This window comes from Mytilus trossulus, chromosome 4 (genome assembly GCF_036588685.1).
Source record: "Mytilus trossulus isolate FHL-02 chromosome 4, PNRI_Mtr1.1.1.hap1, whole genome shotgun sequence".
NCBI lineage: Eukaryota > Metazoa > Mollusca > Bivalvia > Mytilida > Mytilidae > Mytilus > Mytilus trossulus.
Window position 1 is genome coordinate 43,050,811 of NC_086376.1, and position 17,717 is coordinate 43,068,527.

At 32.5% G+C, this 17,717-nt stretch overlaps 1 protein-coding gene across 1 annotated transcript in view; it reads right to left on the reverse strand.

Annotated features, from left to right (window-relative positions):
• Window positions 1–12,324: 12,324 nt before the first annotated feature.
• LOC134715330 (potassium voltage-gated channel protein Shaw-like) overlaps window positions 12,325–17,717 on the reverse strand; it is a 34,785-nt gene continuing 29,392 nt past the window's right edge. The window contains exons 4-5 of the mRNA XM_063577439.1: window positions 16,105–16,321; window positions 12,325–13,761 (exon numbers count right to left, since the gene is read on the reverse strand). Coding sequence (XP_063433509.1) covers window positions 16,133–16,321 — 189 coding nt within the window. The 3' untranslated portion in view covers window positions 12,325–13,761; window positions 16,105–16,132. The remainder of the gene's footprint in view (window positions 13,762–16,104; window positions 16,322–17,717) is intronic.

Sequence of the window (17,717 nt, forward strand, 5' to 3'; positions counted from 1 at the left end):
TGATTTAGTTGAGCCTTTTTTTAAGCCTGTTTTCAGGAGGTAATATGGTATACCATTGACTGTCAGTCGTCAAAATGGTCGGCATATACTCATTTAATAAATACTAAAAGGTACATGTAGTAGATAAACTATTTGTGTGCAATACATGTAGTTTACAATTCTGTCAATTACAATGTATCGTGGACCACATAATCATTTGTATGGTTCAATGATCAACAGTAAGTCCTCTTTTTTCATATGCTATATTGTGTAATCAATAGGTCATCTTCATGTATATTTGGTGGACGTTAAGCAACCAACAATCGATCAATCATGTATATTTGGTGTATTAAATGTATTATAACAAATTAAAATATCAAATAAGAGGATGTGATATGATTGTAAATGAGACACAAGAGACCAAACAACACAGAATTAACTATACATGTAGGTCACCATACAGACTTCAACAATGAGTAAAACCTATTCTGCATAGTTGGTTTTAAAGGCCTCGAAATGACAAATGAACAATTTAAAACGATTCAAATGAGAAAACTAATGGGTGATTTATGTACAAAATAATGAATAAAAAACAAAAATGTCTGTCTTGCAGGGTTAATTGAACTTAACCTAATTTCATGGATTTGTCTATTTCTTAATTCTAAATATGTTTCAAAATATTTGGTTGATGGGATGATTGTTAGAGAGTCTGACATAGGGTGCGGGCTCATTGGTTGATAACATTACGAATAACTGTAGCCGGTCCCGCTTTGGCAGTCAGTTCCCACATTGTCACTGGAGGAATAAAATAAGAAAACAAATGGTAAAAGAAAAAAAATGAATCATAATTTCCTGTCGATATGCACATCTACATAGTATGCCCTTATTATCTAAAAAGGTTTCAAAAATTCTAATGTGCGTTTTAAGAGACGATGAGAAACTGTTACAGTGCTAAATTGTAGTAAATAAGTTCAAAAGGGCATAACTCCTAGAAAAAATAAATGAATCGTAATTTCCTGTTGACATGCACATCTACACAGTACGTCCTTATTATCTAAAAATGTTCATGAAATTCTGTTTGAGAGTTGTGATGACAAGAAACAAGACTGACAGACGGGTCAAAAACATTATACCCTTTGCAACTCCGTTTTGTTGTGTATAAAAATAGGAAGATGGGGTATCATTGTTTATGAGGCAACTCTAAACCGAAGACCAATTTACATAGAAGATAACAATTATGTCCTCGTACGATTACCAATAAAACCATATACCACATAGTCAAACAAATAAAAGTGCAAGGAATTACTTTTTTGTATTTATTGCAAATAATGAATATTTAATTTGTTCATACTGAATCGTCACTGGCAAATATTTCAAACATAATACGGATGAGAACATATAGAAAAGTATCAATTATGTAATTTATGCAAAGTAAGATGAGCTAGATATATGGACTGCCATATTGTTGTTGTTGTGCTGGTAAGAATGAGTGAACAATTATGCTTGGTGCATGTATAGGCAAAATTCCCCCTTTTGACCTTACGAGGCTTCGTATGTATACATCCAGCTGTTTGAGCACCCTGTATAATCAAGGGATCATCTGTCAGATTAGTCATATTTCTATGTTAAACATAAGATTTGAAAATAAGCAGATGTAGTATTATTGCCAATGAAACAACTATCCACCAAAGTTCAAATTTGAAATTCAATATAATAAATAAAAGAACATCATCTCCTTTTATCATCACGCATAGATTAGTTATACATTTCTTTGCCACGGAAGATCAAAGACCATTAAATCCGTGTTCACAAACAAAATTGTCATTCACATTTTTTTGCCCGCAATGCCATTACCCCACTATAATTATTTTCATCATCAAGAACTTTCCTTATTATCTTACCTTTTAAAAAAGCATGTCAAAAATTAAGATAGAAGTTAAAATTTGTCCGGCTAATATAGCGTTCCTGTGTACTGGGCGGAGTTTAAAATTACCATCCAAACTTTTCCTGAACCTAGTAGTAGTATAGATTTATATATATATAAAGTCTTAAGTAGTGTTTGTGACTGCCCGAAACGCTGTGGATGTTCCTAGAAAAATCCCGACATAGTAACCAAAAATTTTGCGGTCCTCAGTCCGCAAAGCATGCAGTATTGAGGAATTATATCACAGATCTGAAGAAAATAAAAAAAAACATAAGAAATTTGCATATGCATGAAGTCTCATATATTTTCAGATCTGATGTAGAATTCACATATTATACTATAAGTTCATGTGAATCTATTATTGCGATTTTTCCAGAAAGGACATACATGCTTGTGTTTTTATTGCTATTAAAAAAAAAGTACATTCAGGTCTATGTTTTAGTATTCACAATACGTGTTCTTATTAATGCAATACTAACCAAGTCGGAATATTCGCATTAATAAAAACCTCGCAAAAATTTCAAATTTTACAGTTACATTTGTGGCTACACTAGCTACAAATGTAGCTTTTGGCAATTGCTAGCACATTTCTGAATTATGAAAATCATTATATTCATTTTTATAAACATTATAGAACAATTAAACATGAAAACAAGTTCATTCAAACTAGAACTTTATCTTTTCTATTTGTATACCGATGATCTCTTCAATGATCTCACGTGTAAAATTGTTACATGTTAAATTACATGTATAACTAAATTTGTCTTCGGCACAAATATTTGACTGAGTACATTTTGGATTTGAGTGTTCCGGATGAAGGTAAATCGAGGTAAATCCATAAAGGGCATCGGACATACGAAATATATATTAAGAGGTATGTTCATGAAAAGTTGTTTCAATATCGTCGGTGCATACTACTTCTTCTAATTTTATTCCTTGTTTCCTTTTACTAAAGAAGAAGAACAATCATGCTTTAGACAAAATTAAAAATAAATAAAATTCGTGCCATTCCCTGTTCAATGAGAAATCTTATTTTAAAAGTAAAATTCATTATCGTTAATATATCGGTCAGTATTTCTTAGATGTGTGCAGTTCTCCCTAAAGGTTTATACACAATGTTAGTTCTGGTATCTATGATAAGTTTTTCTGTACAGTGTTGGGGATTTTTGAGTATAAAACTATTAATCGTATGATTCGTTACAATACTTAAAATTTCTTTTGTTTATTTCCGAAGAAGACGACGTCGTTTTACTTTTTTGCTAGACAACAATATCAAAATACAATGAAATATATTTACGTATTTGTCTTGTTTATTTTTTTATTCATGTCCTACTATTGCACCTAGTAATATTCATGAATCTGTACAAGACGAAACGTCATTAACAATTAAATTGGATGCATTAAACGTTTTTAACAAGAATGGCAACATCAAGGAATACTAGGGTGTAGTTTTAAAATTGTAAAAATGTTAAGAAGGCAAGTCTCAACCAATTAGATCATAAGTAAACCGAAGAAAAACAAAATAAAACACGACATATTCAAACGAACCTTCCAGAAAATTTTCTATACATATCAGTCAACAAACCAAACTATAGTTCCAAAAGCAGATATATCATTCTTTTAGAGGAGTGGTTACCAAATTAGAATTTTAATAATTGTTCCATGATGCAGGTTGTATCCCTAATTACTTGTAGTACACAAGCATGCAGATGTTGATCCAATTAAAGTTTAATGGATTTGAAGGGTTTATTATCGAGGTCATGACACTTAGGGACGAAAGTGCAAGGGTCCTGGGTGAAGCTAATCGCCAATAAACTATTACTAGTATACAGTCTAATAGTACAAACCAGTTAATTTTACGAGCCATCAATGTTGTAGGACCTGGTCCTTACAGTGTGATCATACCAATCAGTACTGCACTTACGTAACGTAAGTAAACTATTATGTAGCATAAACACTCATTATTGAAAGGTGGTTATATAAAATAGGAATACACACACGTTCTTCAATCACTGTAAATATTCATCAACTTTAAGGAAAAGGGAAATCATACAAATTGAGCAAATGTATGATGGTCAAGTCTTTATAACAACCTACAATATTTTGAATACTCAAGTTATTTAGTAAAAATCTGGAAAAACAGTACGAATACATTCAATGTTGAAACCTATAAATAACAGGAATGTCAAAATTTCTACAAAACAAATAGAATATACGTCTCAAATGTACAGCAACAGTGAAAAAATAATAATTAGTAATAAAATTATAACCATCTGTAGTCCTTGTTATACACGAATGCACGCCAACTCAGAACCCTGAAGACAAAGATAAAAGTTCTATTCAAGTACAATCCGCTCCGTTTTTCGTAGTCAATTAAATTTCCAATCCCCTTGTTAACTTTAAAACATGAAACAATCACATGCAAAAAGAAAAATCACAAAAATACTGAACTTAGAGGGAAATCAATTCGGAAAGTCCATAATAACATGGCAAGATCAAATAACAAAACGCATAAAAAATCGAATGGACAAGAACTGTCATATTCCTGACTTAGTACAGGCATTTTCAAATGTAGATAGAAAATGGTGGGTTGAACCTGGTTTTATAGCGCTAACCCTCTTTTTTGGATGACTGTCCATCAAATTCCGTTATATTTACATTAATGCGTTAACGAAAGACACAATAAATAAAATAGTCAAAATATGGGTACAGCAAAATATGTGTATGACAAATTGACTTCTACATCGACACGAAAAGCATTGAAAATGTGAAGAACCTCGCAATACAGCGTTACAATTGTAGCACTTCGGCGTAGCTATCACAATGCTACCATCGCATCAAATTATTGCTCCGTCAGTACAAGCGCTACAAACACATATGTATTGGCATAAATAATAAATTGCATCGAGTATGTTTTCATACAAAGAGAGACAACACACTCCATCGTGAGTTTTGCGTTATCTCTCTTCTGGCATTACCCTGACGATGTCTGCACTAAATAACTCGTTGGTTTTCTCGTTTGCATTGTTTAAATTTTTCTTTTGTCATGTTTTTTTTTATATAATAGCTTGCTGTGTGGTATGTGTTTTGTCAATTTTTGTTACGTCGACCTATAGTTGTAAACATCTCCATCATTTTTCTCGTTTTGTTTAAGTTGGCTTTTAGGCAATCATACCTCATCTCCTTAATTTATATAGTTCTCAGGTGAGAAGAACTAATTTATAAAGGAAGATTATCATTGACACCAACCTATATATTCTGATATAAGTAATTCCTTCTATAAAGAGCAATATAATCGAAGATATTAACTTCTTTTGTTCACCTTTTGTATGCCCCCACGTACGATAGTAGAGGGGTATCATGTATTCTGGTATATGCGTTCGTTCGTACGTCCCTTCTGCTTCAGGTTAAAGTTTTTGGTCAAAGTAGTTTTTGATGAAGTTGAAGTCCAATCAACTTGAAACTAAATACGCATGATCCCTGTGATATGATCTTTGGAATTTTGTTGCCAATTAGACTTTTGACCCCAATTCCACTGTTCACTAAACATAGAAAAGGATAGTGCGAGTGGGTCATCCGTGTACTTTGGACACATTATGGTTTGCCTAGTTCTTATCATCTTTACAGCTATGTAGAAATTAGACAATACTTGGTCAAGCCAAAAGCGCACTAACATCGTAGATATCATTTAAATTATTAAAAACAATTAAAGTAATTTAGCTATAAAACTTATTTGTGATTAAGCTACAGTCAATTTATAGAATTAAATGAACAATAGTAAGGCAACTAAAAACAATTCTTTTAAATTCAATAAAATCAAATAAAGATGCAAGTTTTCATCACCACATGAACTTGTTTGTGTGTTTAAAAACAGTTTTTGAGTTGAAAGAAACTTCGTGAGGTGCACTTAAAACTTGAAGAACTGATCACTTCGGTGACAATCACTATGGACTTACCAAATGAACTAAAAACCTTACTTAGTACCATGAAGTTGGATGAAAAAGATTCGGAAAGGAAATTAACCGTCATTTTTTACCAAGTCTCAGTACAGCTTGCAATTGCATAATCAAGGCCAAAAGAACTTGACACGTCCTCCAGGAAACACAAGCCGGCCTTTGAAAGTTACAACAAGCCATCGTCTACCAGTAAACGCATTGCTAAGCACTTTGCAAAGTAGATAGGCACCAAGACGACCGTTGTTTCCGCTCCTTAAATCACATCAAAGCGTCAAGGCTACCAGTAAATTACAGCTGTAAGACGGAAGCTATGGATACCGTTGTTAGCAAACAACTCACACGAAATAGAAACAGAGATGAACAAGTGGGAGAAATTATCAATACGGATATTTTCAAGAGTAACAGGCTATTAGCACGCTTAAAACCTTCAGATGGATAAAATGCTTCAAAAATTCTGTAATAAAAAAATAACATAAGACTGTAGTGCTATCTTAAAAAATCTTTAACACTTTTTTACAGATATTTCTCGTTGATTTTCAGTAATGGGAATATGTTTAATTTTCATCCCGATCTATTAATAGCTAAGTTTTTTACTGAACATTTTCATATGTAAAAATATTAACATGAGCGAAAAAAAATAATAACGCACGTCTGAATCAAAAAGGTCATACATAAATGCATTTGTTATAAGGAAACAATAATTGAATTATAATTTGTAGAAAATCAATTGAAAAAAAGAAAACTACTCAAGTAGAAAGTGATAAAAGTATGTTCGTTGCATCTCCCTAAGGCAAAATTTGACCTTTGACAGATTTGTTCCATTTCGAACCTTTTAACTTTTATGCTCTCAAAATTTACATCTAGTGCCTTTTGGTTTAAAGTCTAAAAGCATTCGCTTTACGCATATTAATCATACCGTATTACTTAATTAATGATTTATGACTAGCTGTTTTAATTTCTTTATACAAGTACATTGTGTAATATCATACTTTGGTGGATAATTGGCACATAGGTTATCATACTTATTAATAATCTTTCTCTTTTGCATACTGAGTAACAAAGCAAACTTTAAATGAATATTTGAATAAATGAAAACAGACACTGAAACATAATATCAAGGTTTCGCTTGAGATAACAACTCTTATACAAACCTCATATATATTTCATAGATACAGTTTTAAAATATGGTTTATGTCTAGAACTAATGAATAATTAAACTTCAAATGTTCTAAATAATGGTCTTTGTTTTTATATGTTTTACAATATGTGATAAACAATCAGGTCATATATATGTAGGTAAACAAAAAAGACAAACAGACAAATAATAGTACACATGTAATACATCATAGAAAACTAAAGACTTAGCAACACGAGTCCTACCATAAACTTGGGGTGATCTCAGGTGCGCCGGAAGGGTACGCAGATCCTGCTCCACACGTGGCACTCGTCGTGTTGCTTATGATATGGATATGATGTGTTTGTTTCAATTTTTAAATAGACAATTTACAAGCATCTGTCATTCACAACCAGAAGAGGAGTATAAAATGTTTACATATCTAGTTAAATAACAAGTTCAGATACATAAATACCATTTGGTATGTGAGTTAACCATAATGAGTTACAGATCAAGTTTGTGTTTCTTTCTGATCCACTTATTTTTGCCGAAAAATTAAGGGCTTTGGACTTTTGATAAATTATTGAAAATCACAGTTATACGGATTCGTTCTTTATTCCCCTCCAAATTTTGAGCTGATTTTTAATATGTGAGGCTATCATTATGTTTGTATCCGCCTGTGTTTTTTTTTTTTGAAATTACAGATTTTTCAACATTTTGGGACAAGGCCATTCGTGTCGCTTTGACACATCAAGTTATTTTAAGCTTCCTGTTACAGATATATATATATATCAAGATCCAGGAAAGGGCATTGTTCATTGCTTGCATTGGCTTCATTTAAAATAAGTTCAGCAGAATAAATCTCTGTAGTGTACATAGTTGTCATTACTGAGAGCCAATATATCATCCAAATATTTAAAGTGTTATTTGATTTGTGTATGAGATGTTGTTTCCATGAGTGTTTGCTTATTTCCGTTATATATACTTATTAGCGTAACAACACAGAAACGGGTTCGCAATTATAAGTGGTGCAGAATTAGTACACACAAGCATTCCGATAGTTTCTCCGTAACGAACATAAATGTAAAATCCAAGTGCAGTTTTCGTATCTAAGCAAGATCAAATGATATACACGCAGCTATTTTTTTTTTTAAATAAAAAGGCATGAATCATTCTGTACTTGATAATTTTTATTATACCCCCGCTTTAAAAAAAGGGGGGTATACTGTTTTACCTCTGTCTGTCCTTCCGTCAGTCCGTCCGTCTCATGAATATCTTTCGTCGCATTTTTCTCAGGAACTACAATACAATGATTTCTGAAATTTGGTTTCATGCTTTATCTAAGTCAGCTATACCGTGTGATGCGTTTTCAGATTGATCACTTGACAACCTCCTGTTTACCGAACACTTGTATGATTTTACACATGATAGCCAAGTTGACAAATTTCGTCATATTTTTCTCAGGAACTACAATACAAGGATTTCTGAAATTTGGTTTCAGGGTTTATCTAAGTCAGCTATACCGTGTGATGCGTTTTCAGATTGATCACTTGACAACTTCCTGTTTACCGAACACTTGTATGATTTTACACATGATAGCCAAATTGAAAATTTTCGTCACATTTTTCTCAGGAACTACAATACAAGGATTTCTGAAATTTGGTTTCAGGGTTTATCTAAGTCAGCTATACTGTGTGATGCGTTTTCAGATTGATCACTTGACAACTTCCTGTTTACCGAACACTTGTAAGATTTTACACATGATAGGCAAGTTGAAAATGTTCGTCACATTTTTCTCAGTAACTATACAATACAAGGATTTCTGAAATTTGGTTTCAGGGTTTATCTAAGTCAGCTATACCGTGTGATGCGTTTTCAGATTCATCACTCGACAACTTCCTGCTTACCGAACACTTGCATATTTTTACACTATTAGTATTATCCACTTGCGGCGGTGGTATCATCAGTGAGCAGTAGCTCGCAGTTTCACTTGTTCTGACTATTTAAATGTCCATTTATTAAGGTGTGTTTTTGTCTTTCTTAATGAGATTATGAGGCAAAGTGATATATAGAGTAGAAAAATCTAACAGATTCGAAATCACCATTATAACATGCATTTTTTCAAAAACGAATTATTGATACACCAAAAGTAATATATTCCCTATTTTTGAGGGACTTATTTTAACAATTTATTACCAGGTGTTTGGTTGTTCAAAATGTACAAGTAAGTAGCTTAGTCAGTCTAATTTGGAACAATGGCTTTGAAGGCCGTACAGTGACCTATAGTTGTTAATGTCTGTGTCATTTTGGTCTCTTGTGGACAGTTGTCTCATTTGCAATCATACCACATCTTCTTTTTTATATTGAAGACGAAATAAATTTGCATTTTACTGAACATGGAGTCAGTTGGAATGTTAGTGAAATTTTATTTCCTTTTGCAGAGCCCCAAAGTAAATTGTATGTCTAACAATATATCTTATATAATCTTGTTTTATAAAGTATTACAATGTAGGCTATATATATGTGCCCTAAATATTAGAATTAATTCATACATTTTTGTATTATTCAGAAATGTTAGTCAAAATGTGTTCAACAAGGATTACTAGTCCTTCGCCTTTTATATGATACCTCAGTTACTAATATAAATGCTACATGGATTCAGAGTTAAACCTGTGTGTACGCAATATCTTGTTTTTAAATATGTACTTCTTTTCAGTGTGGTTTTTTTTCACCGAGCCCGATTATTTGTTGTTTTACGTTCCACACTCTTTCCAAATAATGTTTGAAAAGTATTTCGCTCAAGCCGGCCAAAGAGTCTTGTTAATTGAAGATATCAAGAGGTGAGAGTTTTTCGCTTGGTGTTAAAGGCGTTACTGTGTTTAGGGGCCAGCTGTAGCCCGCCTTCAGGTATTTGCACGTATAACTGTCTTCTAGTTATTTTCCAATGCATTATGCTCGTGACAAAGAAAGAGTTAGTATATGAAACCGTGTTGCATGGAATAGTGTATAGTGCCTTCGTATTGTTCATTACTGAATTTGTTACAATATTGGCACTTTTAAAGTTATAGATTATTTTCGGTTCAATTTTCCTCTCAGGTTTACTTTTAATAACGAGTTCACCAGAAAATCGACAGGATTATTATCTGGGAACAAACCCTAAACAACTTTGTACTTACCACAAGCCGTTAACTTGTTCTTCTTGACTATAGATTGTCTACGTTTTTTTTAACTGGGCTAGCATTTTAGTGACCGACCCTCTTCTCTGGACCTGTAATCCTAGTTATGAATCTAACTGTCCTACGTGTTGTCCTTTCTAGTTGATTTATAACGGATTGGGTATATGGACCAATATGCCATAGTCAATATTTATACTAACTGATTTTGGCGATCCTTTGAGCAAAAACGTTTGATTTCCTCTTGAATTGGCGCTCGTGGATACTTTTAGATGTGAGCAGTCCATTTAAAGTCTTCCGATATCTGCAAGCCTAAGTTATGGATTATGTGTGACCTGTTGAAGTACATGCCTGTTAAACCTGTACATGTTCTAGCTTTTGTTTTCTATACTCAAAATAAAGATAGCACGTCTTTGCATTAAAGCGCATGCCTCAGTCATTGGCCAATATATCTAGGTTTTGGAGGTCTCGCTGTAGGGATGTATGGTAATGATGTGTATGTATGTTTCTGTATAGAACATGTAGAAGGCAAAGACGATGACCAATAATTTAACTGCAGGTCGTTTATGTGATTGAGGAAGAGAAGGAGTCTTAGTACAGTTCCTTGTGGTACACCGGGGTAAATTGAAGCTTCCTCTGTTTCCTCTCAAAATTTCATCTTTCGTTGCGTTAGGATCATTAGTTGAGTGGTCCCATTACACCAGAGTTGTTAATTTTATGTAGCAATTTTAAGAAGATCTAACAGAATACTGCCTTGGACGTCGCCCATTGTAAACACGTCCATTTTTTATCAATGAGTCTAACTGTCCCTGTGGTATATTTCGCCCCTCTTTTATTAGGTGGCAAGGTGTGAAATGCATTGGAAAAATCCATGATAGCTACATCAGGTTGTTGTCCTGCGACAAAGGATTTCTTGAATTTCGATAGTGTTACTTACAGTTGCGTTCCACAGGAATAGCCCGACCTGAATTCAAGGTTAAGTGAAGTATGTATCAGGAGTATTTAAGCATATGTCTACAGATGATGTGTTCTTGTAGCTTTCGTGTTGATGATACTGATTTGTAGTTTTCTAGTGAGGGTTTATCTTTCTTTTTAAAGACTTGCGATGCTTGTATTTAGACCATCTCTTGGTACTGTATACGTGTATTTATGATTTTTTTGGAATATTAATGTCCAGGTTCTAGTTGTTTTGAGCATTCTTTTAATATTCGGTTTGGTATGCCGTATTGTTTTAATGCCTTTGATATTTTACTTTTTTTATCAGCTATTCAACCACTTCTGAATTTATACACAAGTGCGGTATGGTGTTCTTTATATGCGAAGATGTTTTCGACAGTTATGACTTTCGAATTAAGTATTCAAATAAAACACTTTCGCCTGCAATTAACAGTAAATAGTCTCTTTTTTTTTGTTATAGAGGCAGTTATTTTATATATACTAACGTTGTCTTTACAAACAGGTTCTAAGATTTGATTCTCATTTTTCGCATGGAGTCGCATGTCAAAGGAGTTTTGAGCCTAAGATACATGATTATTTTATTAGTTTTTATTGACTTTGAACTAGCTGTCAGTATAATCGAGTGCTCTTAAATCTGTATTTAGTGTGGGGTTTTTTTTCTTTTTTTTTGTGCTTTTTTATCCATCTGATGAGTATATCTTTTCAACTGATTGTTTTAGTTTGTTCATAAGTTGTATTGCACATCATTTTCCAATGTAAAGGTAAAATTAAGATTAACCCCTCCACACTATGTCGTTTGTTATAAGCAAGGTAGTCGTTGCTTTTTAATAATTATTTTGTGTACGGAATCAGTCTTTATATCAGATGTTGTGTTCAGTCGTATATATTAATTGTAATATATTTGTTAAACCTAACGATTAAGTGTTTTTCGTTTAATATGCACACATGGCATTACGACTGGTGGTCTCGTGTAGAATGGAGACCTGTATGTACATATGTCGGTTCTTGATAAACTTGTGTTGTTTGATTATTATTTACTTTATTTACTCTTAGACTAAGCAAAATCTTATTCAGTATTTTGAATGTGTTATTGCGATTGGCGTGACAGTTTCATATCTGCAAAACTGAATTGTGTATATACTGTCATTATTTTAGTATTTATCATATTATCTGTAGTGTGAAATTCAAAACAAAAATTACTTTAGTTCTGGACATGTTTTATTGAGCGAAAATGAGAAAAGATAACATAATATGGACAAACTCATTATGAAAAAATAAATTATGTAAATATTTGTCCGAATAACAAGATAATTTATGTTTAATGTCATAATAATGTATTTTCTAGAATATTTGGTAACTAGCATGTAATTATAGGTAACAATTATTTCAAATGTGGATGAGTTGGAACTGCTATTTGCAAATGAAAGGTCGGCAAGAACCTTATTTTTTGTTAAATGTAAAATAACACGCTGAATAATTGCCAATAAGACAACCGTCCGGAGGAGACCAAAGAATGAAAATATAACAACCATGGGCCATATATATATATATGAAGGATCAATATATGTAAATGAATCCCTGCTATAAATTGATTAAATTATTGTGTTGAGAAGATACACAGGCTCATAATGAAAAAAATAGACCCACGATTTTGATTTGTACAACAACTGTATAGGGTGCAATACGATGTTTTTCTTTTAATTTTTTTTATTCAAACGTAGGAGGTTACTCATTCTTATAAACTGCAAGAATCTGTCTGTTATAAAAAAAAAATTAAAAAAATCGACGAACCCTCAATTTTTTAGCGTTGTGTGCAGTAATTGTGAAAACATTGTTAGGTTTGACACCAAGCAAGATTATACAAAATCATAACGTTCATAGTTTTCAAACTCTATTGTTTGTTTCTGTGTGACCTAACTGGACTTTTTACCCGGCTATGACCATCAACAGAACGATTTAAATTGTATACTATACAATAAAATCACATGACTGGATCAGCTCCAATACTGATAAAACAGCATTTACAATACTGATCAGGTGCCTATATACTATCAATACACCGTATCCGCTAGTGTACAATTACAGAGACAAAACTGTATTGGACCCACCGAAAACCCTTTGTGGCTTTTTAACGCATGACCAACACTCTTATTTATTTTTTTGGACGAGGCATCAGAAATTTCATCATTGAAAAAAAATCATCTCAAGATTGAGAACAAATGAATTTATATATAATATATGAGTTCATGTCACTGTAACCATTGGAAGATGAATTTTAATTTCCCCGGAATTATCATTAATTTTAATTAGCATCTGTTTCTATGTATGCTATATTCAATTTTGTTTAGTACATATTAAGTTTCTTGAATTTTGTGTTGCAGAATATTTGTTCATCCTGTCTTGTGAAAAGTTTTTTTTCCAGTTCTATTTTGTTATTACAGCTATTACCAGAACAAGTAACCATTTATATATCAAGGTTAAAAGCTAGCGCTCGGTGCAATACATGCGTGTTATTATAATATACATTGTGTCAATTAGTGTTATTTTTTTTATAAATATAAAGTATCTATGGAAATGTACAACACATTAGAATATATCAGCAGTTGATACTTCACAGCGTAATGGACGGAATTTGAAAGGCTTCCCTGGTAACATACCCTGAAACAAAAGAAGAAATATGTTGAACATATATTTTAGCCCCTGTATATTACTTTTGAAAATAAATAGAGGAGGAAAATACCAAAATGGATGTTCAAACTCATAAGTCGAAAAAAAACACCTGACAAAGCCATTTAAAAAATCCCATTAAAACACAAGATCGAAAACTAAAAAAATTAGCTAAACAAATTACGTAACAATCAAGGGTGAACTCAGTCAGTGTTGAAGGCTTAGCAGAGACTGTTTCAGGCCTTGAAGTCATACAATTTTCGGGTCAGTTTTTTGTACTCATACTCAAAAATCAACCAATCAGAATACTTGATTTTATGTTTCGAGCATGGTTTTTGTGCTCCAAGCACTGAGAAAAGTTTTATGACTTCAACCCCTGGTGTGGCGTTTGTCGTGTTGCCCATGCATGTAGTGATATAACATACAAGTAAAATAGTACAGGATTGAAGTAATAATAAATGGAAAACATCCATCGTCATCTATGGAACAGATATTCTTTGATTGTCAACCAACCCTGGTACATTTTGAAGGGACGACTTCAACATACATTTGTAACCCTCGTTTAAACAGCTCCTTTAATTTGTAAGCATCATCCATCTTTCAAGAGAATCATAATCAGAAACGCAAGTTCTATTATTTCATTATCAAGTGGGCGATATATTCATCATATGCAGGCGCTGATTGGATGTTTTACTTTAAAATAAAAAGTTTGCAGTTGGGAAACTGATATCAACAAAGGAGTAGGTCCGGTAAGGACCGATTTTGGCCTCAAATTTTAGTTTCATCTGACGAAAGATTTTGACCACTTTTTAAACACTTAAGTGTCTATTTCATATGATTCAATTAATCTATGTGCAAGATTTTAACTTATTAAGTCATTAAAAACGATCCGATTTAAGCTCAAATATGAAAAATCTACCAAATATCCGAAAAAATGTCACTTTTCAGATGGTTTTTGTCAAAAACGAAAGTGGCCGCATCCGTGTTCATCCTCAATCTTTACATATGTTATGTATTTCCATCAAATACAACTTCCATTTCAATATTTTGGATGAACACGAATGCGGCCACTTTCGTTTCACCCGGAAACCGTCTAAAATTTAACTAAAATGCTGGAATTGTGAAGATTTCAGTAATTTAGCACGACTTCATGATACCAGTACCCAATATATGTGCATTGTATTGTCAAAAACAGCCCATATTTATGTAGCAGAACCATTCTACTATCCAATAACTAAGTAAAAGTTTACATTTTAACAATTTTGTAAAACCGCTATATTTTGGGGCCAAAAAGAGGTCTTACCGGACCTACTCCTTTTGTCGTAAAGTTTAAGTTTCAATTGAATCTGATTGTCTAAAGATGCAAGTAAGACACATTTATGAGACATTGGCATCTTCTTTTAGTATATCCGTGACGCCTGTCGATTATGGGAGTTCTGATGCAACCTATTTCATCGTTTTATTTTTAAATAAGTTTGTTTTAAACTTTTTGAATTACGGACGATACATATTCTAAAATAACATACATCAGAAAGACCATATGTTTTTATTTGAAATAAAAAATATATGAACGCAAAAGAGAAATAAATCACAAAAATAACAGAATGTGAAATGGTGAATGAAGTGGTTCTTTTTCATGAACACATTGTTGTTTGGTATAAACTGGGATAGGCAAAATATATTTTTCACTTAAAATTAAATAACCACTAGGTTATTTAAACGGATTAAAAAAAACTCCTGATTATGTCGCGTCTGCTTTAACAAGTTTGAACCATTATATCCAATACATGATAAGTGGTGAATGTTTCGTAACGACTTTCGGTATTTTTTGTTGTATAAGTAATGATATTATTCTTTTAAAACATCATAGCGATTACTTTTGTATGCCTGAGTGCTTTTTCAGAATTTAATTTACAAGACTATGTCTCTAATCAGGAAGTTCCTTTCATGTGCTTATTCTATAGTCTGCGATTAGAAAGAAAAAATCAAATAGGTCTTTTATTGATATGTAAATGTAACGGAGCTTTACTAGACATTTAAAGATAAATGAGCTTTACTGAGATCAAATACATTCAGGGTTGTTTGATTTTTTGTTATACATAAAAGTTAAAATATTGGTTTTCCTTTTTTTTTACTTTCTTTGTTCATTTATCCATTCAATAAGTGCAACATTACTTAGATCAAAATCGTTGTCACAGTGATGCTTAACCTCTTTGACATGTTTAGAAATTCTCATATTTTTTCTTTTAGTCTTATAACTGTTCTTACCGAATCGATTAACATGCTTTGATCAAAAATTTCATAGAAACTAAACGTATGCGCAGAAGAATTTACCTTGCGGCTACCATTTCTTACGAACCAATCATCTCTTTCCTTTGGAGGCAGCAGCCGGTGGCACTGAACGAGGTGTTTTACCTCCCTCACGTGACTGTCTTTTTTGTTCACGTCTTTCATTTATCAACTCCAGCTGTCTCCTTTTTTCATTCTTTAGTCTCTCTGTATTTTCAGCCATGTTATTGAGCAGCATGGCTGTTTCAACTCTATGTTGGTGCTGAAACATTTAAAAAAAAAATGTCATTGGAAAGGCGAAAGATACCAAAAGGGACATTCACACTCACATGAGGAAAGTAAACTGAAAACGTCACGACTAGTATATAATATTTATATAACTCGTCTAAACATCAACTCAACAATGTAAGATCTGTAAATTTGCCTTTTACATATATGTATGTACTGCCCAATACGAACATAACCTTTACAAATTTGATGATTCCGAAACGGTTGTATAAATTCCTACTTTTAAATATTTGAAGATAGGAAACTATATAACAATAAAACAATCAAATGCACATAATGTCAACTTTGACTAAATTAGTTGGCACTTTGCTTTCCTCAAGATTTTAACTGATTGCTATTTGTTTATAATATCAGATTATTACATGGCATTTTTCATATCGCATGTATTATCAGCCCTAGGTTCAATATCAGCCCAAGAGTCGCAATTTTAACGAAACGACAAAACAAATAATTCAAAAATATATATAATGAACACTGTTTGGAAATGTCAACTTTTTTGTAAAGTAACTTTCTAAATTATGTTTGTAACTTTTAAAAAATGCATTTATTTAATAATTTTTTCGTTGTTCTTTCGTTGTTCACAAATATAGTTCCCTTTAGTTATAGTATATTTCTTCTTTATTTTTTTTTCTTTCCCTTTCTCATTCATTTCTTAGCTTTTCTGGGGTGGAAATGAAAGAAGAGAGCTGAAATAAACTTTTGGATGTTTTATTTTAACTGATTTCAATAAGGAAAGAGTGATTAGGCCAGGTGCAAAAAGGTTATATTTACACTTTTCGGAACATCTCTTGACTTGCCTATAGGGGTAGGGATGTGTATTGGCCAAATTTGTATGATGTAATGATGCAATTTTCAGAAATTGCATATATCTTTGGACTTGTAGTGTACATTACACACACACAAAATTAGACAAAAACAACAGTTAATTTTTTTTAAATGCAACAAAACGTTATAAAGAAATGATAGAGAAATTAATTGTGGTCTCGGGCCATGTGATAACACTCGAAGCATGTGATAAACTTTTCATGTCAGCCCGCTAAGCACCAATTCGAACAATATGGAATTTACGTTAATTTTTTGCTATTAACATGCAGTAAAAATCAGATGTTATTTAGTCTAAGTATATGATAATTGTTTTTATCGCTATTTTGTGCATTTTTCTTTGGTCTTTTTTTTGTGATAATTTTCATTTCATGCTTCTCGCTTGATATGGAATAATTATCACTAGAAACTAAGGAGACCACGTGGCGTTGCTAATGAAATTGACATGAAATTGACAACGTCGTCATAGGTAAAATAGCGATAAATAGATTATCATTGGTCATCTCAACTCGATTGCTTTTCTCACTTTCGCTGTACCAGCTCAAGCG